The following is a 27637-nucleotide window of genomic DNA, read 5'->3' on the forward strand; positions in this document are numbered from 1 at the left end:
CTTTGAATATGTGAAAGATGAGTTTGTCACTGGAGGGAGATGCTTGTTGTAACCCTTCATACCACTGTAGCAGGAATATTTTTTTTATCCAATGTCATGATTTAAATATTGGTTTGCAATCCCACAGAATAAAATTAAAAAAATATTTAAAAAATAAAAAATACAACGAAAGCGGAAGTCGTTATCTGGATTTTGCGACCATCCTTTGAACCTCTCAACCTGCTGTTGCAGCCTCTGTACACAGGTCTCACCTGATGTTGGACTGCAGAAAAGATACACTGGCACTCGATGTAGAGTCATAACGTTTTTCAGAGATCCCGCCCTTATGATCCAGTTTCCATCCTTGGGTTTAGCTATGAATACCTTTACCCCTTGCATCGACTCTCCCTCCACTGCTGGGTCCTCGCTGGAGCCCCCTTCAGCCTGAACCTCACAGTAGCATCTCCATTGAGGAAGGACCCCGTTCAGAGCAACTCTGCCAAAACGGTCTTGAATCCCCCAAGTCTGAGGATTGTTCATGTTATGTATCACTGTATTGTTTTCCATAGCCTCAGCTTTTCCTTGACTCGTGTTCTTGTTCTTATGAGCTCTCTTTCCATGCTTATGCTTCATTTCCTGTACTTCCGCCTTCTTTTTCCTCCCTATCTGAGCCCTCTTGTCTACATAGGCTTCCTCCAAAGGGACTGTATCGTGAGTGCTGTGTTCTGTACACAGGACACAGACACATGTCTGGTCATTCCTGCAGAAGCGCTCAAGCATCCTGTTGTGTTTCTTGCATATTTGGTCCTCCAGGTTATGCACAGGATTAGTCAGTGTGTGCCTCTTTAAAGCTGCAACTCTTAGATGAGGCTCTATGTGTGTCTCACAGAAAGATGTTAAGCAAACCAAACAGGTTTTAGAGGCTTTGGACTGGTTGTCATCAGGGCAGCAGTCACATGGCACCTCTCCTGGCTTCACAGGGCAAGCATTGTCAGCTTTTGCATTAAGTTCCTTGACATTTTCGACAACCTCCCTGAATCCAGTGTTGACCCGAAGTTTGAGATCTTTGGGGAACTTCTCGTTGCACAGTGGACACTTATACAGATCTTTGCCTTCCCAGTGCCTGGTGAGACAGGCCTTGCAGGAGTTGTGTCCACATGGAATAGTGACAGGCTCGGTGAAAACTTCCAGACAGATGGAGCACTGGAACTGATCCTCAGTAAGCAATGTGCAGGCCGTGGCCATATCTAATGGAGAAGAGACAGTTACAAGTTAAGAAACTCCCTTTGTTTTGACTCCCAAGTTGAACTGGTGTGAGCCATTTAATGAGCAACAGGTGCAATGTTCACTGTTGATAGCAATGAATACTCAGAAAATTATTAGAAGAGCAGTTATACTTCACCTTCTTGCAAGCTCTGCTCTGCTGTCTGTCTTTGGATGAACCGAACTGTGTTTACCAGTTGTTGAGTTTCTACTTCTCTATAAATGATGCATTGGAGCTCTTCCTCCTCTGACTCATACTCAGAGATGGGGTCGTTACTAAAAAAAAGTAATATATTACATATTACATATTACTTTTTAAAAAAGTAATATATTACACTACTTCGTTACTCTCTACATAAAGTAACTCGTTACTTTACTCGTTACTTTACTCGTTACTTTACTCGCAGGGCCGGCCCGCCCCTCCCTGCAGGCAGATCACGCAGACTGCTAAAGTTTCAAATGTTCTCTTTAGTTCAGTTTCCATTGTCGCATAAGACTGATCCAGATCCTGAATGTTTTCCTATCTGACCATGGCTGTCCTCTGTCTCTTGCTATCTGTATATTTTGCGCAGTCTATCTCTGCTCACGCTGTTGCGTCTGCGTGTTCTCCTGCGTGTTGGCCATGTGTTGCACTGGAACCAGACACCGCAAAGACTTCAGCCGAGCACGTACGAACTGCGCATGCGTGAGTGGCAATAACTCTCCTTACCAGCAGGCGGCGGTAGTGTGTATTCGTCATTCAAAACAGGCAACAACCGGAAAACATAGAAGAAGAACAGACTACGTGATATAAACAAACAACAAATAGCTGTGCGTTAGCTTCACCTTAGCATGTGTTCTTTGCAGGTGTTTGTTGAGGTTTGATTATGACTGATTTTAGTAAGTAACGAAGTAACGCGTGTCGGGGCAATGTTAGTAACTGTAGTGTGATTACTGAATTATAAAAGTAGCGCGTTACACTACTCCGTTACCGACAAAAGTAATATTATTACGCGTTATTGCCAACTCTACACCAGGGGTGCCCAACCGGTCGATCCAACCGACCGGTTGGGTCGATCGCGGGGAGATTCCCAGTCGATCGCGAGATGTGTCTAAAAATAGAACAACAATATTCAGTTTTATCGTTAATGTCCTTTAACATAATCTTCCTCTGCCAGAATAATGCACTTGGACGCATCAAAGCTTTGTGATTGGCGTGACCCCATGTGTCGGGGCGTGGCTGGTGGGCAGTGGGCACTAGTTTGCTGACGTTGTCCGTGGCAACAGGAGTGACAGTCCGCACACACACACAAGACCACAATTATGGCAGAAGCAAAAAAGCCCAAAATATATAATTTTCACTCCGAGTGGGAGGATGATTATTTTTGTATCTATTCCAATTCAAAGTCCATCTGTCTCATCTGCAATGCGAGCGTGGCTTTACCGAAGAAGGGTAATTTAGGAGCGACATTTCAAAACAGTGCACAAACGGTACAAGACGGAATTCCCTCCTAATTCTGCCCTACGCTCCCAAAAGGTGAGGGACCTGAAAGGACAGCTAAATGCACAGCAGTCCATTTTCACCAGGCCCAACAACAAGAGCAAGGCTGCTACCATAGCATCTTATCGTGTAAGTCACGTTCTTGCGAAACACATGAAGTATTTCAAAGACGGCGAAGTTGTGAAAGAAGCATTCCTGGAGGCTGCCGAATTTTGGGGACAGTAAAAATAACAGTAGCATTTCAACAGGTTTTTGATATAATAAAAACTCAAGTTAGATACCGTTATTAATCAGCTGTAAGTTTTAGTTTGTTTGAACTTATTCATTATAATTATTGTACAAAATGGTATAAGAATGCGAACTTAAATTGATTATAGTCTATCATCAATTCAGGTTAAGAAACTAGTGTTGCTTGCATCCTATTTTAAAAGCATTTCTTTTTATACTCTACTAAAATGCAACAAAAAAAGGTTTGATTCTATTAATTTTGTCTTTTTTATTGCACTTTGGCAGCAGATTCCTGTGTAGCTTCAGATCTGGGTTGTCTTATTAGTAAGCCTAATTTGAATGGCAAAGAAAGGGTTCAGAGTATTTTCTTTTTTTCCTGTGTCATATGTGGCAGCACTGTTCAATGTTTCTTGAAAACATTACCCACTGTAGTATGTGACGTGTGAATAAACTCCAACTCTGTATCAACAACACTGTTGTGTAGCTTCAGTTAAATACTTGTATGTGTGTAGATTAGAAAGAGCAGGTAAGATAAAGGATCTGCAGTATTTTATGGAGTATTAATCGTACAAAGGTCAGTTTTATACAAGTAGAAGTGTGTATTTACCTGGTAGTTTACCTGGTCAGTAATGGCTACGCCTCTCTATTTGGACTGGTAGATCTCGGCAGACTGGCAACTTTAAAAGTAGCTCTCGGTTCAAAAAAGGTTGGGCACCCCTGGTATAAACTGAGGAGTGACTCCCGTGAGGTTCATGTATTTTCTTCACTCCGCTGGGAAACTGCTCTCATGTCAAGAAGCATCAGATCAGTGCATGCACTGCATCGTCCAATCAGTGTGCGATACACAGTAAGGGGGTGGGGCGAGTGTCTGAGGATTTCATCGAAGGATGGTCTGGTGGTTCCTCGGTTATAGCTCCTCTATTATCGGTCCTCGCTCCTCGGTCCTCCGGCAAAAATAAGGCCATTGGGACGCTACTCAAGATGGCGCAGACAAATCAACTTCCGGTGAGACCGAGACCGAGGAGCGAGGAAATGAAAAATAAGAGAAGTGAGAAGGGCCCTATGTAGCTGAAAAAAAATCTGCCTCTTCCTTGAGACTTTCCTTACAGAGCTCCTCCTCTAACACACACGCACATGACCAATGAGGGCACGAGATACATTTGTGCACAGATGGAAGGCTGACCACTGATCCAGTTATTTTAGCCGGGCCGGCTAAAATGATTGGTCATGCTTTTTACAGTACTACGACGCTTCCCACAGATGACATTTTTTAATGTATTTATTGTCAAAGCATTTAATGTATTCATTGCTATCAGGGATGTTAAGAGCATTCCATGGAATATAACAAAAAGTGTTTCTGAAATAAATTACACCTTTAATAACGATAACACGATAACAACTCAAAACCCAATGATCACTAATGGTAAACTCAATCACTAAAACATTTTTTTATCTAGATCAACTCAGTGAGAAATTGTTTGCAAAGATTCCACTCTTCAAGGGTTAACATGAGGAATTATAATTCCTGGGCACTGAATTCATATGAATAACAAATATTCTCTCTTCAGTGAAACTGCTGTTAACTTTCTGTTGCCTTTTTAATAGAGTGGACTCTCACTTCATAAATCAACAACTTCATCTGATTACTTGTGTGCCTGTTACATTTATCAAAAAAAGTATATATTCTAAGATTATACTTGTTTTACTTTAACAGGAATATGTCATGTACGTTTTTTTGTTACAATGTGATAATGTAAAGTGTGAATCCATCATAGGATGTATGCAGCTTTCTGTATAAAGAGCATTCCCTGTGCCCGGATATTTTCTTCAAGGCCTGTTTTCACTTAATGTGCATACTGTCTTTAGACCTGTGTTACCAGCCGTTGGAAAAGCAGTGACCCAAGCCTTGTTATACTCATAGCTTTATCTCAGAAAAAGAAACTCATTTCAGGACGTCTCACGATGCCAGCAACATGACCCAGTCGCTGCCAAACCTGCAGAGTCCGGAAGTCCTAGTATGGGGTTTCCTACTGTGAGACTCAAATCTACACATGGTTTACAGGAAGTGTGGGTCATTCCTCTTCCTGTCTGATGTAATGAATTGTGTTCTGTCTCATGTTCATTCCACCAAAACATTGTGTGTTGTCATTGGTGAATTGCTTTATTTACACTAACTTTAATAAAATAAAAAAACGCCTTGTTTTGATTGATATAATTCATCTTCAGTGTAATGGCTTTGTGTATTTCAGGAATGTTGTTCAGCCAGTAAGGAATTGATAATGGAACTGCCTTTCATTCAAAGAGCTCTTAGATTCAAGGCTCAATATGCAAATATAAGAGGGTGTTGAGAATATATACTCAAATAGTGTACTTGAGTACAATTTCAATGTATATATAAAAGAGGGTGAGAGGAGAGTGGAAGGAATGAATGGAGTGCAACTGCAAACAAGTAAACATTGTGGTAAATAATGCCAGAAATAATAAGCGTTGGCAAGTAATCCTTATGAAGAAGGAAGTCGCTCAAATGATTCACACAAACATTTTCGGGAGAAACATTGAATGTAAACAGAATATTTTATGTTTACTAGATTTCTCTTCAGGGTACCTTTACATTTTAAATGATGTAATAATATGGAGGTGTAGAAATAGAGAAATGTCGCCTCATCTCTGAAAACTGACATCTCCTGTATAGATTGCAGTGCTATTGAGCAAATCACTCACCATTTTAATTGCTCCATAGCCGGTTCATAGACTGACAGTACAAACCCCATGTGTAATTCTGCGTTTGTGTGTAGGCATGAGTCTCTGCAGCTGCTCCCTGTTGTATTGAAAACATCGAGTGTAGTAGCACTGCCTGAGGAATAAAAAAAGATTCATTAACAATCCTTTAAATACCATCACCTTTAATCAGATTTGCATTCTTTGTTTGTTTGCTTAGAAGGTCATTACCACAACAAAGAATGTACATGTTATCCGATAGCTAATTTCCATATAAAAGTAAAAATCAATTGTAGTTTCTACACCTCATTAAGCCTGCGTATTGTTATGTTTCAGTCTCTCTCTCAAAATAAATCCTCTTTTTGGTGCAGCTCAGTAGTAATGATACATTGTAGTTTAAAGGGTGGGCCATAAAGAAGCTTATATAATGTGTACAGCATAGACTGCTATATTCCAGTGATTATACAACTTGAATAATTGCACACACACATCCTCAAGAATAGAAACAATGAGTTCTTTAAGTTGAACAAAAAATCAAAGAGGTGATTCAAAGGTTTTGTCAAGAAGCTTTGCTGTATCTAATTTTTTTTTTTAACACAGCCATATTAATTCAAAAATAAATATGTTTACCTAAGCATCTTAATAAAAAAAACCTGTTTTAAAAAACTAAAATGCTTTTCAATAACTTGGGCAGTTATGTAAAGACAGTCAGTTTTGTTAGTATCATTTTCAAATCTCAAGACATGGGTTATGGTTGCATAGTAAAATGCAAATAAAACAATACTCACAGCAAAATGAATCAAATAATAAAAGTGACAAAAAACTGATCCGCATCAATGTAGAACTATGTGCAAAAGTAAATAAATATCTCAGAGCATTTATATATTTTAATGCGGTTGTGATTATTCTAATTGGCACAAATGAGCCTTTTGTATCTCTGAGTTTACCAGTGGGGCTTCGTCTAAAAAGTGTTACTGTTGTGTTTCACCCTCACAGACGGCCACCAGTAGGTGTCGTAGGTACATTGATAATAGCTCAAAGTGTCACGGTTGGTTACTTAAAGCAGTGGTTCTCAAAGTGGGGTCCGCGACCCCCCGGGGGTCCGTGGCACTCTGCCAGGGGGTCCGTGAAAAGTTTTCAGATTCATTAATTTAAATTATCATGATATCATTTTTTTTTTTTTTTTTAATCTAAAATATTTCATAGATTACGTTACAAATCTAACAAATAGATACATTTAAAAATCAAGCGGCGTTACCGTGGAAACAACAATAACTGTTACGTCAGTCAAAGAGCGCGCTGCAAGCATCATAGATATATAACACGGCTAGCATACTACGAAGATGGACAGATTTTTAAAACGACCGGTTACGGCTACAAATGAAGTAAATGAAAAACAGACAGGTCCACAGAAAACTACCGGTATGCTTAGTCCTAACTTACTTTAGTTACTGTACTGCAAAAAGCAGACGGCGCTGCGCTCAACACACAGACAGACTCAAAACCATGGACACACTGGCACATAAGTTACATAAACAATTTCTAGGCCTAAATTGCATAAGCTACAGTATTGCAACTAAGCAGACAGTTTCTCTCTCTCTCTCTCTCTCTCTCTCTCTCTCTCTCTCTCTCTCTCTCTCTCTCTCTCTCTCCTCTCTCTCTCTCTCTCTCTCTCTCTCTCTCTCTCTCCTCTCTCTCTCTCTCTCTCTCTTCTCCTCTCTCTCTCTCTCTCTCTCTCTCTCTCTCTCTCTCTCTCTCTCTCTCTCTCTCTCTCTCTCTCTCTGTGAACAAATTGTAATTTAAAACACATTTCCTACATGTCTACACCACCTTGCCCTCTTTGGATTTAATCAAGAAACATTAACCCTGTATAATGTTAACCAACACTGCAAAATTATGTTATATTACTAAAACGGATTATTGGGAATCGCGAGAAGTTTCAGAGCGACAGAGATACAGAGCGTCCCCCCGTAACCATGGTAACTCACTCTCACTCCTGCCTGGTGCGCATGGCGCGAGAGGAGAGGGAGAGACGCCAGAGAAGTGAGGACTGATTACTTTGAGCAACATGCATGGGAATAAGTTACAATATAATACATTTGTGTATATTTCTCGCTATTCAGATGGTCATGGTGCTGCTGTTGCGCAATGTGTGGCAGTGAGATTGCGCATGCCTTTCTCATTGATGAGTTTTCTGAGTTCAGCTGTTCTTGGGTTATACTCTGGGATGTAGTGTCTGCTGTAGCCTGTGAGGCCCAAAAAAGACAACATGTCTTTGACTGTCTTGGGTTTCGGGTGGTTCAAAATGTGTTCCTGATGCGCTGCTGACATGCGCTGCTGACATCACTCTGCCCAAAAATGTCACCTCTTTACGGGTGCATTGTAGCTTTTTCTTGGAGACTTTGAACCCTGATGTGTGGAGGCGCACCAGTAGGTTTCTGGTGGCCTCCAAACAAGAGGCTGCAGAAGGTGCTGCGATGAGAAGGTCGTCTACATACTGTATTAATACTACCCCCACTGGCAATGTAACGCCCTCTAGCTGTTCCCTAAGTACTTTGTTGAATATTCCTGGAGACAAACTGAAGCCTTGTGGTAGTCTTGTGTATTGTAGTTTCTCCCCTCCTATTGTAAAAGAAAAAATAGGTCTCATACTCTCTGCCAGAGGTATGCAGAAGAAAGCGTTGGCTAGGTCAATACAGGTGAACCATGTATGTTCAGGTGAGACATTACAGATAGCCGTGTAGGGGTTAGGAACTGGTATCAGAGCTGTAGTCGTAATAGCATTAACGGTTCTCAAATCATGAGCCATTCTGTACTCCCCGCTAGATTTTGATACAGGAAGTATGGGAGTATTCCAAAGGCTTTGTGAGGGTTCTAACACCCCTGCTCTCTTCAGTCCCTCAACTGCCTTGTCAACACCCCCTTTTGCCTGTGGTTTGATCGGGTATTGTGACCGGTTCACAGGCACAGAGCTGCTCACCTCAAATGTTACTGGTGTGGCTTTTAAGCAGAAACCTACATCATGAGAGTGCGATGCCCACAGGTCAGACGGGAGATCACGCAACATGTCAACTGTATATGCATGGTCAGTTTTTTCCCTACCATGATGTCTATCTACTTTGTGTCTTTCCATGTGGATGCATTCTTGTGTGTAGATTTTAAGACGATAAGCTCTGTGTGAGGGAGAGTATGTCAGTGCCGCGATCTGCGTAGGTTCCCAATCTTCGACTTCTAGCAGCGTCTTTACCATGGGAACAAGTTCTTTAGCTTCATAACCCTTTCTGATAGCTAATGAAATGTGTGGTGTGGACTCAGCAGACAAACGGTACCAGTACAGTTGTTCATCAGAGAGCTCAACCGACGCAGCCACACCCGCCTGTCCCACAAAGAGATTTGTCGTGGTAACGTCCCAAACGGCCATAGACACCTCATTATCATACTCATATTCATAACTTTGGTCGTCTCTTCTATCATAATTCAGCGTCAGGTGGGGGGGGGTCTGGAGGGGGCCATAAGGCCTGAGGAGGTTAATCCATGGCTTCCATTGTTGAAAAATGGAATATAGTCCAGGTGTGTTGTCCCGAGGTCGGTCCAACAGTCCCCAGAATATAGTGGCATGTTGGGTTGCTTCTGCCTCAGTGGACTGGGCCAACATCATCTGAGAACCTGATGTTATGGTAGATAACGAACAATTGATGGTTGTGCCATTTGGGAATGATATTATCAGTCCATCCGGGGGAACAGAGGATGGAGGCATTCGCTTTGATCAGAATATCCCTACCCATGAGGTTAGCCGGGCTTTTTGGTGCAAGAATATACTGGTGTAAGAATGTCTGTCCTGCTATCTTGGTGGATAACAGCGTGGAAAGCGGTATTTTTTCTATTTTTCCCGAAAACCCTATGACTGAGACTGTTGTAGATGAAAGGGACGCCTTGAAGACGGGAGAATTGATGGTGGAATATCTTGCTCCTGAATCAACAAGGAATGGTAGGTTTGAGTCTTTAACAGTCATATTAATGTATGGATCCGCCAGGCCCGTACATCCAGAGTTCTCTGGGCGTCTTCATTCTTCGTAGTACTCCCCATCATACAGGACAAACTGGCCATAGGGGGCGGCCATAGCATTAGGGGCAATGTGACCCTGGTTCGGTTGTTGCGGCAATGGGACAGCCTCCTGGGGTGTCTGGATATATGGTCTCTCTGATCCATTCCCCCCTCCGTATCCTCTCTGTCCCCCTTTAGCCCGCCCCCTTCCTGGTGGGGCTTTATGTGGGCACTGCTTGAACCAGTGATCTGGCTGTCCGCAAATGAAACACACCTTCACGTATTCCAATCCAGGAGTCATTCCAAAGCCACCTCGACCTCTGACCCCGCCTCTGAACCCGCCCCTCTGTTGCCAAGAGCTATTATCGTAGCCAAATTGGGGCTGACTATAGGGCGGACCCTGGTTGGAAAGGCCCCCTTTTGGGTTTTGCTGCCCCTGTGGCTGCACGGCCGGCGCAACTGGGTGAACAATCAACTGTTTGGCATTCTTTTTGTCATTCTGAACTGTTTTCCGGACTATTTCCAGCTGCGTTCGCAGTAACTGCACCCTCAACTCCTCTTCCTCAGTTTTAACCTCTGTATGTTGTTTGTTAAATCTACTCAAATGATGGGCTAAATGACGTTCCCACGTCTGTGTGTTTAACTGATCTACCTCTGGATTGTCCTCCATCAGACTTTTAATTTCTTTCGGCACCGCTGCAAGCACTGCCTTACGGAACATCTGTATATGTTGGTCATTTATTATCTGGACTGTAGTCAGTTGCCATTGTGTATTGTTGGCGTGCCCTGAGCAACATGGTTGCTGCAGCCTCTCCAGGTGTAAATGTAAATGACAGTGAACCGTAACCTCCCCCTGTCTGTGGGAAATGTTCTCTCATTGCTTTGCCCAGCTTGCTGTGAACATCGTTAAAGGAAATAGGCACGTTATCTTTCATTGTCGATGTTCCTGATCTATCCTCAACTCTTTCTACCTCATAATAGGAAGTCTGTTGTGCTAGTATTCTCCTGAAATCTCCCAGACAGATAGTCTGTCCTACAGCCATGTCCGCAAACCTTCGCATCCAATGTCTCCCTCCCTCAGTAGGCAACGGCATTTTATCGATCAGCGCATGTATGTCCCCTAGTGTGAAAGGATGATAAGCCGTTTTCCCGTTTTGCGCGGCCACTAAAGGCGCCTGTAATACTGGAAAAATAAAAGCATGCTCGGTGGGGTCTTCTGCGGTGTGGTGAGACCTTAATCTGTTACGGGGCATTGAAAGAACCTGATCTACCTCCACTAGTTCACTTATTGTTCCTGTCAGAGATATCTGCTTAACTTTGCACCTCGCCCTCCTGCTGTCTTCCTCTTCCTGTCCTGCTTGTTCCTGCTGAAAAGTGTCCTGATAGCTGTCTTTACGACCCTGGCCTCCTGCTTCATTGTAAAACCCCCCAGTTTCATGGCTTGCTGTTTGCCTATCCCTTTATGGCCCGCTATCTCTCCCTCACTTTTATGGCCCACTGTCCTTCTATCACTTCTGTGGTTCGCTGTCTCTTCCCCACTTTCATGGCCCGATGCCCCCCCCCTCAACACCTGGGTAATAAGACGTAGACGGTCTGGCGTGATCTGTTCTGAAAAGGATCACATCTCTCCCCCTATTCAGCGCGTCTGCGTACACCTGTGTGCTGGCCTCTCCTCGTCCCTATTTTCCTCTATATCTTCTAGCGAGCCCTCATATAAACTCTGGAAAGAGGTGGTTCGCCGGCCAACTCCATCAGTACCTGTCCAACAATGAGCTCTATGAGCCCTTCCAATCCGGCTTCAGACAGCAACACAGCACTGAGGACCGCCCCTCATCAAGATCACAGACGATCTCCTCATTGCTGCTGACTCTGGCCCGCCTCAGCATCCTCATCCTCCTGGACCCTCCTGCAGCATTTGACCACCCATCTCTCACAACATCCTCCTCACCCGCCTCTCAGACCTCCTAGGTGTCACTGGCACAGCGCTGTCCTGGTTGCCCACCCTCCTACCTCCACAACAGGAAACAGTTTGTCTCCATCAGTGGCCCTCAAACTCAGCCCCGGCCCCAGTCCACCCACGGTGTTACCCCCAGGGCTCTGTGCTTGGCCCCCTCCTGTTCACCATTTACATGCTCCCCCTCGGCCAGATCATCCGACATCATGAACTCAACCTTCCACTGCTCCGTGATGATACCCAATGTATCTCAGCACCACTCCATCCTCCCAGCTCCCCCCCTCAGTCTCTCATCAACTGCCCTGCATGACATCAAAGCATGGATGTCATGCAACTATCTGAAACTAAACAGCATGAAAACAGAGCTCATGGTTGTGGCACCCAAGGCCCTGCTCCAGAAGGTTGGTGACTTCGTCCTTGAGGTTGACGGCTGCTCCATCTCCCCATCTCTGAAGCCCGAACCTGGGTGTCATCCTCGACTCCACCCTTTCCTTCCATTCCCACGTCAAATCTTGACCAAATCGGCCTTTTAATCACCTGAAGAACATTGCCAGACTCCGACCATCACTAACGGAGTCGGTTGCCGAAACCACTAGTCCATGCATTTGTCACCACCCGCTTGGACTACTGCAATGGTGTCCTGTTCGGGGTTCCCAACAAAACCCCTTGGACAGGCTCCAGTATGTCCAAAACTGTGCTGCTAGGGTACTCACGCACACAAAACCGTGGCAGCACATCACTCCCACCCTCATCCACCTACCACTGGTTGCCGGTTCAAGTCCCGCATATCCTACAAAATCCTCCTCCTTACCTACAAATCCCTCCATGCCCTTGCCCCCCAGTACCTATCGGACATCCTTCACCCACATGCCCCACCCCGGAACCTGCGGTCCTCAGACTCTGGCCTGCTTACCACCCCCCGCACCAAAACTGCGAACCTATGGGGATAGAGCCTTCAGTGTGGCAGCCCCCACCCTCTGGAACGCTCTCCCTGCGGAGATACGCAACATCCCCACACTTGAAGACTTCAAAAGGGCCCTCAAGTCCCATCTGTTTGCCAAGGCTTTCGGCCCCTAAATCGATCTGTTGTTCTGTTTGTCTTGTCTTTTGTTTTGTTATGTTTGTCTTTGCACTATTACTTGTGAAGCGACCTTGGGTCCCCTGAAAGGCGCTATAGAAATCGAAGCTATTATTATTATTATTATTATTATTATATCCGCTCTGTTCCTGTCTCCTGTCTTCCTCCTTGCGTCTATCTTGAATCTGTTGTTCATAGCACCGCCTTTCTCGCATTTCCCTCTCATCTAGGAGGTCAGTTGTGTATGTTATGTCTGTCCGTGTAGCGCCTGAGTGGCTCTTGGTAAGATCTGTCAGAAGGGAAGTCAATTGTTCTGATGTGTGAGCTCCTTATCAAGTGGTTCGACCGTCCCTTCTCGGGGTAACCCCCTCCTGGTCTGTGTTTAAAACTAGGCCTCCGCGTGGTGTGTGCGCTGCCTATTCTGTCTAACGGGGAGGAGGAAACTTGTTTTTGTTTAACATTTAGTCTTTTCTTTGGAGTAGGGACGCCCCTTAACGGACTCAACGCTACTGTTCCCACCATTCTATAGTTCCCTACGCTCATGGCCGCCTCCTCTCCTTCTGTGTCCGATGCATCTGCCACCATCATTTGCAATTTATTTGCGCTTTCGTCGGGTAGAGAATAAGGGGGAGGGGGGCTGTGTAGTCAGACTACCTAAATCCGGGTAAAGGAGAGAGGAGCGGGTGGGAAAAACCGGATTTTGTATGGCGTCGTTTGAGATTTCTGCAACTGAGTTAGAGACAACTTAGTTTTGCATTCTTTTAAAATATTCGACTCGTTCTGCTACATAGTCAAGAATGTCTCCATGTGTAGGCACCTCCGTGTATTTATACCATGAGGGAACAGAAGAGTGTTAACTTCATCTGTTTTTATGGGGCTTTGGATTGCCATTGCACCCGGGAGATTTTCGTCTGTGACGGGAGGAATATTAATTCCAATCATTGCGAGGGCAGCATTGTGACAAACCCTCCTCAATCTATCTAGTGCCTGTTTTTGTTTGTTCCATTTGCTACGGGCAAACCATCTGGGCTTCTGTTCGTTTAGGTGTGCAAGTTGCTTTACAATCTGTCTTTCATATAAATTCAATGCTGTGCCCAAATTACCTACGGTGTCGTCATCCCCCACTCTATTCTCTGTTATCATTTTATTGTGTAGGAATCGGAGATCCGTACAAGCCTTTTCTTTAGCCCCCTGTTTGATTCCACTTAAAATCAATCTCTTAATCTGTTCCCATTGCTCCCGGTAACTCCCTGGAATTTCAGAATAGTCTTTACCATCCTGTCGTTCCATATTCACTTCGCTTTTATCTATCTGACTTAATTAATATGTGTTCACTTGTATTAATATACTGGGCTATTGTCGTTGTTACTATTAACGTGCTTCCCCTCTTCAATACTGGCCAGCAATGTAATGATGAAACTCTAAGTTTGAAGCTAAACTATATAAAAATGTCAAGGGTGTGTTACCCCCTTTCAGCCACTAGATGGCAGCAGCAGACCACAAATGAGCTTCACTCTTCTGAGTGCCTTTTTGAGCCCCGGAGACAATTGAAAAATCACACCGATTTATTCCCCGTACAGTTTGTCCAGCTTTTATAATGTGATGTTTATTTCTAACATGAATAAATACAAATATTTCACTACAGCTGTCAGAAGAGGGGGAGAAAAAGAGATATCCGTCCTCCGTGTTTTATTCTTATAGAAGTAAGAAGATAAGTAATGGGGCAGAAACCCTCCTTTTTACGCAGCGGTCCAGACATAGACATCAAACGGCCAGTAGCGTGGCGTGGGAAAAAAATTAGGGGAAGCCAATAATACGTCCTTTCTTTTGGGTCGGGGGGGTGTTGTGGTCAATATAATAACGTAACCTTACCAGATGAGTGATTACAGCACCCGGTATCATTTTACACACATTTGTATCATACAGATGCAGGACTTACACACGCCTGTTATTACATTACATTACATTGCATTTAGCTGACGCTTTTATCCAAAGCGACTTACAATAAGTACATTCGACCAGGAAGACACAACCTTGAAGAAAACAGAATCATATAAGTACATCAGGTTTCATAAAGCCAAACATTTCAAGTGCTACTCAACTGGCTTTAGGTAAGCCAGTCCTTTATTAGTATAAAAGTGCTTCGTTAATAGTTCTAACGCTCGAAGTGGAGTCGAAAGAGATGAGTTTTCAGTTTGCGCCGGAAGATGTGCAAGCTATCTGCCGTCCTGATGTCAATGGGGAGCTCATTCCACCATCTTGGAGCCAGGACAGCAAACCCACGTGTTTTCGCCGATGGGAACTTGGGTCCCCCTCGCAGCGAGGGCGCAACGAGTCGTTTGGCTGATGCAGAGCGTAGTGAACGCGCTGGGGTGTACGGTTTAACCATGTCCTGGATGTAGGAAGGGCCAGATCCATTCGCAGCATGGTAAGCAAGTACCAGTGTCTTGAAGTGGATTCTAGCAGTTACCGGAAGCCAGTGAAGGGAGCGGAGGAGCGGAGTGGTGTGGGAGAATTTAGGAAGGTTGAAGACCAGACGAGCCGCTGCATTCTGGATGAGCTGCAGAGGTCGGATGGCACATGCAGGTAGACCAGCCAGGAGGGAGTTTCAGTAGTCTAGGCGTGAGATGACGAGAGCCTGGACCAGAACCTGAGTCGCTTTCTGAGTCAGCTGGGGACGTATCTTCCTGATGTTGTAAAGCGTGTATCTGCAGCAACGGGTTGTAGCAGCGATGTTTGCAGTGAAGGACAGGTTGTTATCTAGGGTCACACCCAGATTCCTTGCAGTCTGAGTCGGGGAAACAACTGAGGTGCCGATGTTGATTGTTAGGTCAAGAGTGGGACAATCTTTTCCCGGGAGGAAGAGCAGCTCAGTCTTGTCAAGGTTGAGCTTGAGGTGGTGAGCAGACATCCACTGAGAGATGTCAGCTAGACAAGCAGAGATGCGTGCAACGACCTGGGTCTCTGAGCGGGGAAAGGACAGAATTAATTGGGTGTCATCAGCGTAGCAGTGGTAAGAAAAACCATGCGGGCTAATGACTGATCCGAGCGAGTTTGTGTACAGGGAGAAGAGGAGGGGACCAAGAACAGAGCCCTGAGGGACCCCCGTAGTTAATTGACAAGGGTCGGACTCAGACCCTCTCCAAGTCACCCTGTAGGTACGGTCTTTCAGGTATGAGGTGAGGAGGGAAAGTGCAGAGCCTGAAACTCCAAGTTTTTGGAGAGTGCGAAGGAGGATCTGATGATTCACCGTGTCGAATGCAGCAGACAGGTCATATAGGATGATGACAGAGGAGAGGGATGCAGTTTTGGCAGTGTGCAGTTCCTCCGTGACAGCAATGAGAGCAGTTTCTGTGGAGTGACCTGCCTTGAAACCAGACTGGTGCGGATCCAGAAGGTTGTTCTGATTGAGATAACAGGAGAGTTGTTTAAAGACAGCGCGTTCAAGTGATTTAGACAGGAACGGGAGGAGAGAGACAGGCCTGTAGTTTATAACATCAGACGGGTTGAGAGTGGGTTTCTTTAGGAGAGGGTTTACTCTTGCCCTCCTTGAGACTGTTTGGAAAGTGACCAGAAGTTAGAGAAGTGTTGATGAAATGGGTGAGAAACGGTAGAATATCAGGAGCGATAGTCTGAAGGAGGTTTGAAGGGATAGGGTCCAGAGGACAGGTGGTAGGGCGGGCAGAGGTAATGAGGGTAAGAACCTCACTTGGAGAGAGAGGGGAAAAGGAGGTCAGTGTGTTGGTGGAAGGAGGGTCTGGTGACCCAGCGGTGAGTAAAGGTGAGTCAGAAAAAGAAGAGCGAATATCATCAACCTTTTTTTCAAAGTGGGTAACAAAGTCGCTTGACAGAAGTGAGGAGGGGGGAGGAGCTTTTGGAGGGTCCAAGAGGGTGGAGAAGATGGAAAATAGTTTTTTAGGATTGGAATAGGAAGATTGGATCTTATCTTGAAAGAAAGTGCTTTTTGCCTGAGAGATCGAAGCAGAGAAAGAGGAGAGGAGGGCCTGATAGGTTAGGAGGTCGTCACGGTGTTTGGATTTCCACCATTTCCGCTCTGCTGCCCTAAGGACGGTTCTATTAGCACGCAGTGCATCATTTAGCCAGGGAGCAGGAGGGGACTGCCGAGCCTGCCGAGATGTGAGAGGACAGAGAGAGTCCAGAGTGGATGAGAGAGTAGAGAGGAGAGTTTCTGCAGCAGAGTTTGGAGGCAGGAGATGGAACGAATCAGAGGAAGGGAGGGCTGAGAGCACCGACGAGGCAAAGCTAGAGGGGGAGAGGGAGCGAAGGTTACGGCGGACAAGTGCAGGATAAGAAGAGATTAGTTTGTTATGTTTGGAAAGGGATAGAGAGAATGAAATGAAGAAGTGATCGGATGTGTGGAGCGGGTTTACAGAGAGGTTAGAAGTAGCGCAGTTCCTTGAGAATATGAGATCAAGGACATTGCCAGCTTTATGAGTCGGTGGGGACGGAGACAGTGAGAAAGCAAAGGCGGTTAACAGAGATGTTAGTTTGTCTATCTTCCCTGTCTGGAGGTTGAAGTCTCCGAGAAGTACAGCGGGAGGGCCAGTTTCAGGGATGTGTGAGAGGAGATTATCTAATTCCTCCAAGAAGTCCCCCCAAGGCGCCTGGTGGACGGTAGAGAACAACAATGGTTAACTGTATAGGATGGGTTACTGTGACGGCATGGAATTCAAAGGTGGAAGGAGTGAAGTTAGGTAGCTTGAAGAGGGAAAAGCTCCATTTGGGAGAGAGCAGGAGACCAGTGCCATCTCCTCTGCCAGTGGGTCTGGGTGTATGGGAGAAGGAATATGCAGTGGACCTAATCCAGGTCTCAGTGAGAGCAAGGAAATCCAGAGACTGCAGGGAGGCGTAGCCAGAGATGAAGTCAGCCTTAGGAACAGCTGACTGGCAATTCCACAGGCCACCAGAAACTAGATGTTGGATCTCAGTGGAGCACGTGGGATAGACGAGAGCAGGCCGGTTATATCGATTAGGAGATACACGGGGCCAGTGATAATTGCGAGAAGACACATGAACAGGAATAGAGAAAATACACATGATTATAGCATGCGGGGCTAGAAAACTAAAGAAAAGAGAAATAAGACACCAGCTCGATCAGAGTAGGATTTGCCTCCTCTTTGCCTCCCTCGTGACTCCCGCAGGACTCCAATGTCTTTGTCAGTCTTACTCCCGCAGGACTCCAATGTCTTTGTCAGTCTTACTCCCGCAGGACTCCAATGTCTTTGTCAGTCTTCGGCTGTCTGACGCTGAAGCTGACGCTCCAGGAAAGAGCTACCCGAAATGGACGCCTGATTGCTCAGTTCTCACAGCTGTAGGGCCATGGCCCTCTAATTAGTTATCTATCTACAGCTGATGGGCGACAATAGACTGGCCGTGCCTATATTAATGCAGGCTTGAGTGCTGAGACCTGTAAAGCAGGTTTCGCCTGAGCAGATCTGAGATTTAAAATCTCTCAAACGCGATTTAGCCGTTTACGCTACAATAACAATTTATACAGAGTCGAATAAATGAAACAGAGAAGTCTAATTAAACAAGAATATAACTTACAGTGGTTGCTGCGTCAATAGGTAATGTCGTCACCAGGTACAGATGCACACTGAGTTCATCAGATTTTAAATGCGGTATTTAAATGCTTTTTTAAGGTACAAAATGACTGAGTCACGCGGTTGTACTTCACGCTATCAATAGACTGGCCGTGCCTATATTAATGCAGGCTTGAGTGCTGAGACCTGTAAAGCAGGTTTCGCCTGAGCAGATCTGAGATTTAAAATCTCTCAAACGCGATTTAGCCGTTTACGCTACAATAACAATTTATACAGAGTCGAATAAATGAAACAGAGAAGTCTAATTAAACAAGAATATAACTTACAGTGGTTGCTGCGTCAATAGGTAATGTCGTCACCGGGTCCAGATGTTATCTAACCGACAGGACCGCACGCACTCTCCAGGCCAAACTCTAATAAGCATTCATTCACAAACTAAATCAGGAGACCTTTCACATTTTACGTCCTCTGTACACAGCTCCAGTTTGGGCATCGGCCTGTCATCAGATTGGATTTGTTGTTGCTGCTGTAGCGGAAGTTTAGTACAATTATTTTTGAGTAAATACTCCAAATCTTCACCCTCCATAATTGCACTTGCTTCAGTTGCTTGCTACTTTCTAACGGCGGTGAGAGTGGTGCAGTGACGCTATCTTCTATCGATTCGATTTATGATTCGAAAATTATAAAAGTAGGGTAGACATGTGGATATTATCCGACTGAACACAACGTGCATTTATCTAACAGGTTCGTTTTCCACTGACCTTATTTCGAGCTATTTTCTAGTGATGGCAGTTTGACACTGAAGCTTCGAACGGAGCTTCAACCCTGGACTTCCTATTCCATAGAAGCAGTGCTTCGAAGCTTACTTCAAATCACGTGACATGTGACGTCCGAAGCATCAACTGCTTCATTTCCTGAATGAATCACTTGACTGGTTCGCGGTCCATTCACGCGATTCAATGCACTACCTCGTCTCGATTCTGACAGGTGACAGGTTGAAACAGTTTCAAATTTGAGCGCTTCAACACTTTATGACCGCTCTAAACAATGCACAATGTGTGGGTTGTTGTCGTAGTTTGCGTTGTTGCTGTTGAGTTGTTGTTGGTATTGCATTTGAATTGTAGTATCATTATAGAGCAAGCCAGGAAGAAGCCAGGTCGTTCTGGCTCGGGAAACACTTCGAAATGTGGAGAAGTTGTGAACAAAAAGACAATTATCAGTAATATAAAAACAGTTCAATATTTCAAGGAATAGATAGCCCAGTGGATAGAGCCTGCGGCCCGAATGCGGCGATGTCCTCCGCGCAGCTGGTTCAAAGCCCGGAATGGATGTATTTTAATCATTGCTTTTCAACTTTAATAACTGATAAAAGGCCCTCTCCTCCCAAAAAAATTTCCAGCACTCTCTAGTCTCTTCTCAATAACCCAATACACACAATTATCAATCTTTAATTGCAAATAGAACATGATATTCAGTCTTATGGCGCATTTCCACTGCAGCGGGTAGCCCCGTTTAAGCGTCCTTAACCGTCCTCAAGCGGCCAGGCCAGTTTTTGGTGGCCTTTCCATATAGCCTAGTACCGGCTAGCGGGTACTTTTCCCCTCTTTTTCCGGCCCCATAAAATCGTGGTTCTATCAGGCCAGGGCCAGGGCTGAACTAGTGACGTCAACACTCTCGACTGCTGATTGGTCAGAGAGAATCCTCACAAGATCGATTTATGAATATAGTTTTGCTGTGTTTTACACTTTAGTATTTATGTTTATAGTTAGCTTTGATATTCGCTTAATTTATTAGAAAGATTTTCTTTTCATGATCTGATATTTCCTCAAATGTTCTTATTATGGGGCAGTACTTACTGGTGCTTGAAATTCAAATATTTACTTTCCTTCTTGCTGTGATAACAAGCCACACACCAAGAAACAAGTAAACGATCGCTTCCACATCTTCCATTGTTGTGTGTGTTTTGTGAGTTGTGTCGCATTGAAGATGACGCCACTGCAGTTTTAGCCAGCGTCGCTCCGCCCAAAAAGCCCGCCAAAAAGCTGATCGCCCCGTCTACACTGCGTTCCTACCCCAGGTCCTAAACTGTAATGGAAATCCGCCACGGCCTCGGACGGCCAGCGAGGCAGCCCGAGGCCTGAGCAAGGACGCTTAGGGACGCTTAAACGGGGCTACCCCGCTGCAGTGGAAATGCGCCATTAGTGTGTGTGTGCATCGAATATTTTTCAAGGCAAAGATATGTTAAACCCACTGCAGCCTTGCACTTCGCCAGGAGAGGTCGCTGTAACTGAAGCTTCGAGAAATGAACCTATTTCCGACACAATTGTCCAAGTGGTTCGATGCTTCATTCAAAGCTTCATTTTGCCATCACTACTATTTTCCAAAATCCTATGGAGAAATCCCATTGCTTTCTGTCGAGGGAACCCGAGCGCAGCTTACTTCCGGGTTTTAGGACGCGTCACTGCACCACTAAATTGATGCGATTTGATTGGATTGTGAGGCAAGGGAAGCCAGCCGCCTCTGGTTTCCCTTGGCATGGCCCTGACTAATCACAGGTTGGCAGGGGCATCACGTGAGCCTCATCTGATTGGTCAATCTCTCCATTTTTTTTCACCAAGGGAAGCCAATTTCGGCTGGCCTCCTCTCGCAGCAGAGAGTGCAATCTACTGTTTCACCATAACCATCGCAAGATCTCCAATGTTTGAGGGGAAGGAAAACTGCAAAAGCCTGGCTCTTGACAGTACTGGTAATCACTTGCTTTTTTTTTTATTAATAAAGGAACATTTTTGTGCATAGTATTATATTGTTTGGTGACTTTACATTCAACTTTCAAATTGATTGACAATTTAATTAAAATAACAATAAAATCCAAGATTTTATGTAGCAGGGATTCTTTACTTATTTATCAATATACATAACACCCATAACATCATACCGTTTCGTACCGTATCGTTTTCATACCATATTGTATCGTATCGCAAGGCATGCTTTTTTTAGTCTCCAAGGATCAATTCAGCCTTCACTCTGCTGTTGTATAGTTAAAGTTCAAAGACATTCATGCACAAACAGGACCTGCTTTGCTTCTTTTTGCATTATCTAATGTATTTTAATCTGAAGTATATCGTATGCTGCATCCTCGGAGGAGCTTTAGACTCAAGATTTTCCTATGACTATTGTGCATATGACAAATAAATCCTTTGTGGATCCTTTTGAATGCAGCTGTGCAGCTCATCCATCTGTTCTGTCACTGATCCCCCCCCACCCCCCCCTCCAGCATGCAGTAAACCCATAGACTAGTAAACCCCCCCTCTCCAGCATGCAGTACCCGCCTCCTCCAGCAGGTGGCGCCTGTAATCTAGGTGAAAGGCGAAGAGAATCCACTGCTGACAGAAGGAGGCCAGAGCAGAATAATTGATCATGTTCAAATACAGCAGCTCCTGTTCCTGTGAGATCTCACACACATTTGTATTCCACCCCCCCCAAACACACACACACCCCACACACACACACACACACACACACAACACCCACACACACACACACACACACACACACACACATACCATGTATACATCACTTCAGGGGACTTTACATTGTCTTACATGCATTTCCTGGAGATTTATCCTAACCTTAACCATAACCAACACATGCCTAAGCCTAACCCTTAACCTTACCCTAATCCTAAACCTAACCAAGTCTTCACCCTAAAATTAATGATTCCCCTTATGGGGACCTCCAATTTGTCCCCATAAGGGAAGCCACACGTGACTATGTAAACAGATTTAAGTATAGTAATGCTAGACCACACATACACACACACACACACACACACACACACACACACGCACACTTTTCCTGAGTTTGATTGACTGACAGCAGATGTGTTGATTGTGTCAGTGACTGACAGGAGGCTATGAAAAGTCCTCTTCTGACGTCTAATGGTTTTTAAATATGATTTTATTATGTTATTTTATTGCAAATTCTTACATTTTATGTTCATTTAAATATTTTACATATAATTTTTTTTATAACATCTTAATCTAACTTGTTATGTCTTCTAGAAATGTCTTTATTTGACTGACAACATGATGACTACTTTAGTTATATTGTGCTTAAAATACTTATTACCTTTCAGACGTACCTTAATGGAGTAGTATTTTCAGACCTTTTGTCAGCCCACCATTCTGTGCACAAGATGGTCAGTGTTCCCAAAATCATGATTAGGAAATATATGTTTTGTAGTAATAGAAGACTTGATAGAAGATATAAAATAAGAACGAGGAAGGCATTTTCTATTTTCTTCTTGAGGTGTCTGGTCCCTGACACATCGCTGCTGTATTCCCCTCAGCAGGATGATGTTCTGATGCCTCAGTGTTTCCTTCAGCTGTGGTGAGGGTGGTGTTTCTCGAGAAAAACCCCAAGATTTCTCAGAGCTGTGACCGCACATTTGGAGGAACACGAACAGGCACCAAAAATACTTATTTGCTCAAACTGCACCGTGCATAGACAGTTGAAAACCTCCTTCCCCCCCTCCTCTCCACCCTCCATACCCAAGCCACCCGTCATCCATCCCCCAAAGCTTGGTTTGAAGCGCTGGCAGATGGGAAGCACTTTGCATTGACTTCCATGCGTGTCCTTGTTTTGGTACAATTTTCCCAAAATAAGGTTATTTATTTTGAATGGATTCAAACTGCAGCTTTCTGGCTCTGGGTTTGTTTGACAGGGTGAGAAGACGTCACTTGACTCAAATAGAGAAGATTCTGTGAATTCTAACAGGTTTTGTACTTGGTTATTATATGTACAAGAAGTTATTGTTCTAGATTGAGTGTGCTGGTTCAGTCCTGGTATAGCTATAATTTGTGGGAGGTACATACAGTATAAGATTATAATACATATAGACACTACAACATGCAATAATCCAAACTAGGGTGGTATATTAAAAAGAGTCTGGCACCACGATACATATCAAGGATTCATGGTAAGAATTCATTATATCGCAATATGTTGCCAAATTGTAAGCAAGGCAATTTGATCAATCTAACTAAAGGTCAACTGTAAAAAGGAAAACACCACCATAAAATCTGAGAACTTAAAAGACCTTCTTTATGCAATAAGAACAATGGTGTGTTCTTATTTCCCTGTTACATCTACTCTTAAGAGGGTACTTCCAGGGACAAGATACATGTCTTTGCAGTTTAATAAAGTATTGACATCCATGCATGTAAACTATACATTGGAAATCAGTACGGTGTGTTTAAGAATCAAGAGATTCAACATCAAAACATTACAACGTGAGAGTGGTTCAGGGACGATTCCTTAAACCCGGATATGAGTTAGCATTTGGTCCCTTTTAGGTTCCTTGTCTTAAAGTCAATGTTTTTTGGAACGTGTTATGATCGGATACCCAGAAATAAGGTCTAGTTAGTGTTTCAGTTTTGATAAGAGTAAGTCAGTAAATACTCCACTGGTGAATGTCTGAAGCTTATGTGTCTTTAAAACTGTGGTTGCTAACAAGTGACTAAATGAGACGACTAAATGTCATCACGCTGAACATTAGCCGCTTTAAGCTTAGCGGTGGTGACCTGAAGTCATGTGACCCTGATGTCGTCCCTTTATAGCCTAGCTTTTTACCTATTGCATTTACGCTTCAAATGTAATGACAGTGGGGTTAATATGTGGAGATGATCCTGCTGATCAAAACGTGTAAGCATCATAAACATGTATTTTTGTATGCAATATTCCAAATTCAATGGAAAATCCCATTGCTAGGTTGTCACGGCAGCCCTTGCAATGCTAATTTCCTGGTCGGCCTACAAAAAAAACATCATCAATTCACCGATTCATAGGCTTGTATACATATTTTCTTGCACACCCACTAAAAACAGTTCATTCTATTGAAGCCACCAGTGAAACCAAAAATGAGTCAAAGACCAAACCATGAAATGAATTCTCTTCACGGTGACAAATAATAATCATGTGACCGTTTTAAAATGTTCTTTGTGCATTCATGTCATCTGACCACTTTAACACATTCAGTCTTGAGAGTGGTGTGCATGTGGTCGTCCTCAGCAAACACCCCCCCCCCCTGGTGATCCACCAATAAACCCTGCAAGCCACTGTCTGATGATTGGCAGGTACCCCATGAGAGCTGAATGTATGAATGTGTGTGTGTGTGTGTGTGTGTGTGTGTGTGTGGTGTGTGTGTGGTGTGTGTGTGTGTGTGTGTGTGTGCGCTTGAAGTGGGGGGTTGGTGAGTGGTCAGTTTTCTCAGACTCATGTTTATTGCATATATATTTCTCTCTGTATGTTTGTTTCATGCAATCAGAAAACATGACACTGCCAAAGGGAGAGGTCACAATCAAGATTCAACGGTATTATTGTCATATGTACAGAAGCCATACTGTACAATACTGTAAAGTGAAATAAAACACTGTTTACTGTAGTAATAAATACATTGTGAGTGGCAAGGCTGTAGGTCATGCAGTGGTTTTATGTTCCTGCAGCTTTAATAACATATAGACTTCTTCTTCTGTGGTGCCTGAGACAAGATATGATGAATGATTTAGCACTGCAGCGCACGGTGTGTGAGAGGTCACGTCAAATATCTTTATGCCTGCCGTTCATTTGAGGAATATTGTATAAAATATGTTTAACATGGTCGTACATTCAGGCTTTATTAGCAGCCAAAGTGAGAGGTTTATTTGTATTTGAAGGGTGGGTGCTTATGCAGGGGGACATCTTTCTGTTTATTTATTTATGTATTTCTTTTCCAGAGTGGACAACCCCCCCAAACGCTGAATTAATCGATGCTGTAGCCCCGTCCCCTGTGGGTTAATGCCAGCCACATGCCTCAGAAAGTCTAAAATCATTTACCTGATCCTTCAGCTGATAGACAGAATTAACCCGATGATGATGTTTGGACAGGTTTGATGTGGACTGATAAGAGGGAAAAAACAACACGAGGAAAAGATAGAAAACTAAACATGAGTCAGGGATAACAAATGTTCTCGCTCTGTAATTGTTGGTCTGCAGAATAAAAACAGTGTTAGTCGTCGTATGAAAAATTGACTGTGGTTTGTATTGACTCAGCAGTGCTTCAGGCGACACATCATGTGTTTCTTTTCCACCCCACATATTGGAGCTTTAATTTGGAACAACATCAAAGAAACCCAGTTGGTGTATATAGGCTACAAAAAAAACATAATCTACCAAACGTCCCATCTGCTCCAGCACTAACGCATCACTGGGATAAGCCTAACAGAGAAATAATCACAGTGAGTGATGATGAAATTGGACCGTAAAACACCAATTGTTCTTCTGTAGCTGGAGGAGTGCAGTAATGTTATTTTTATTGGATTATTTTGTCTGAACTGCTGATGGATGTATTATTAAATGCACCACCATGCCAGGCTATAATAATATTAGGAAGGTCACATTGTCATAAAAGATAATAGCCAGAGAGGATTACTAGTGCCTTACAATTACTAATTACCTGTAAAACATGTAATCAGTAACCTAATCGATGTATCACAATATAAACGTAGTGTTAATTCTGCATCTGTTCATATATTGTGGTTTCCTTAGTAATCCACATTTGATGTATTCTGATTACCTATTTTTTATGAAACTGTAGCTAAAGGACTAGATTACCTTCCTAATTACGTAATCCAAGTTACTTGTATTCCATTACTTCCTAAATCTGGAAATACTTAAGAAAATATCTTTGAATTAAAGCAACCATAAATTGCTGAGAAAAAAGACCGCCGAATTATGATTTTTCCCTCTGAATTCTTTTGGTCTTCTTTTGGTCACATCCCAACAGTTTTTTTTCTCATGTGGCTCTAATCCTCTTCGTAGAATCATGACTAAACTGTTTAATAAAATGTATGCGTGCAGCAGCCACGTAGAAGTGGAGATAACACCCGCGAGCACCCACAAGAAAAACAGACACGAGAAGATGAAGGCTGCCCTCCTGCACGCGGGGTGAAACGACTACAGCAACAATAGGGCCCTAATAATCTCAAGGCTTTGTCTGAATTCCCAGTCCGACAGATTTTGGAGAACAAAGGCTGGCTTGGTCCCATCGGAGCCCGGGCCGGGACATCAGCTCTGATCTCCGCCGGGTGACTCCCCCCCTCCTCTGGGTATCGTTAGACGCGACAGGTCGCCGCTACAGACCCTGATTCGAGTCCCGCTCGGAACAAACATTCCCTTTCCCCCTTTAAATCTATCGATCAATTTTTTATTAACGCAAAATAGCCAAAAAATAAGATACAATTATAATGTAATAGTACAAATAGCCTAAAAAAAAGGTTCTGCTTCCTTTTCGCTAGGTGGAACGTTTGTTTGTCCTACCGAAAACAAGGAAGTGTAACCACCGAAAGCGACCGGAACACCGAGAACCACACACCGGGCTCTTCTCTCCGCTCATGCCGTCTAAAGCTGCTGTTTCTCGGCGTCTCTTCTGCTCTCTCTCCGCCTTCCTGTCCGGTTCTGCTGCCCTCTGTCGTTATCGCTTCCCTCTCCACCTACCAAATGGGGGTTCCTTGAAACCTGCTCACTGTGGGGAGGCGGGACTGTAGGAGAGGGGAGTTTGAAACCGTCTGAGATTTTTTTTTTAATCAACATTTTTTTTGCAAATGTAACGCCGAGTGGTTAACTTCAAAGGAAACTTCTGGATGATAAAAAAGATGAAAAAAGAACTATGACAGCACTGCGTAAGAGGAGGGCATGTTTTGTTTTTAGAACCCCAAAGGTCGAGCAACCCCTTTCTGAATTTTAGCATAATGGCACGCTAAAACTCTACACAAGGAGACATGTAGCGCTGCTTCAACTACAGGCTGTTAATGGGCATTTGCATACCGAGAGCCTGGCTTTATTCCTGGGTGAGAATTACAAATAAAGCTGCCATTAAGGTGACGACAAATACATCTTGGTGCGTTCCTGGGTGACATGATAACAGACCTGTGATACATGCCAGAAGGACTAGGTTATTAACTCACAATATAACTCAAATAAATTAAATAAAGGCCATATTCTCAATGTGCACGTTTTAGCTACACGTCGTGGTGTTTAGTTTATAACATTTTTTATAAAGATTACTGTTAGGTATGGACTTTTTTTCTCAGTATTCCTGGCTATGATGGACGTGCATGAACATGTCCGATGTTAGTGCTAATCTCTGTTATTGGGTTTTCACTTTTTCTTCCTTCCCGTAAGAATATAGGCTTTATATTATACATAATGACTGGAACCATTATGGGTAGTCTTGGGTTGGCCTATGGGGGAAAACAACGCCCAAATTGTGGCCTCCCAAATTAAATTGAAT

General features: G+C 43.8%; 1 protein-coding gene across 3 annotated transcripts; it reads right to left on the minus strand.

Moving 5' to 3' along the window:
* LOC117541441 (E3 ubiquitin-protein ligase TRIM47-like) lies at positions 1–26798 on the minus strand. 3 transcript variants are annotated; one of them, XM_034208584.1, is made up of 3 exons: positions 26665–26798; positions 5672–5804; positions 1–1226 (listed from the first exon to the last, which is right to left on the minus strand). In XM_034208584.1, the coding sequence occupies exon 3, from the start codon at positions 1222–1224 to the stop codon at positions 85–87; it is 1140 nt and encodes a 379-aa protein (XP_034064475.1). In that variant the 5' UTR covers positions 1225–1226; positions 5672–5804; positions 26665–26798; the 3' UTR covers positions 1–84. The 3 variants fall into 3 exon arrangements, with proteins under 3 accessions (XP_034064475.1, XP_034064476.1, XP_034064477.1); XM_034208585.1 differs by having other exon boundaries at positions 26688–26793; XM_034208586.1 differs by lacking the exons at positions 5672–5804; positions 26665–26798 and adding an exon at positions 1382–1524.
* Between the last annotated feature and the right edge of the window lie 839 nt (positions 26799–27637).

This window comes from Gymnodraco acuticeps, unplaced genomic scaffold (assembly GCF_902827175.1).
Source record: "Gymnodraco acuticeps unplaced genomic scaffold, fGymAcu1.1, whole genome shotgun sequence".
NCBI lineage: Eukaryota > Metazoa > Chordata > Actinopteri > Perciformes > Bathydraconidae > Gymnodraco > Gymnodraco acuticeps.

Excerpts from the sequence above, each read along its gene's own strand:
- LOC117541441 (XM_034208584.1), bottom strand. The coding sequence starts at position 1,224 with ATGGCCACGGCCTGCACATTGCTTACTGAGGATCAGTTCCAGTGCTCC.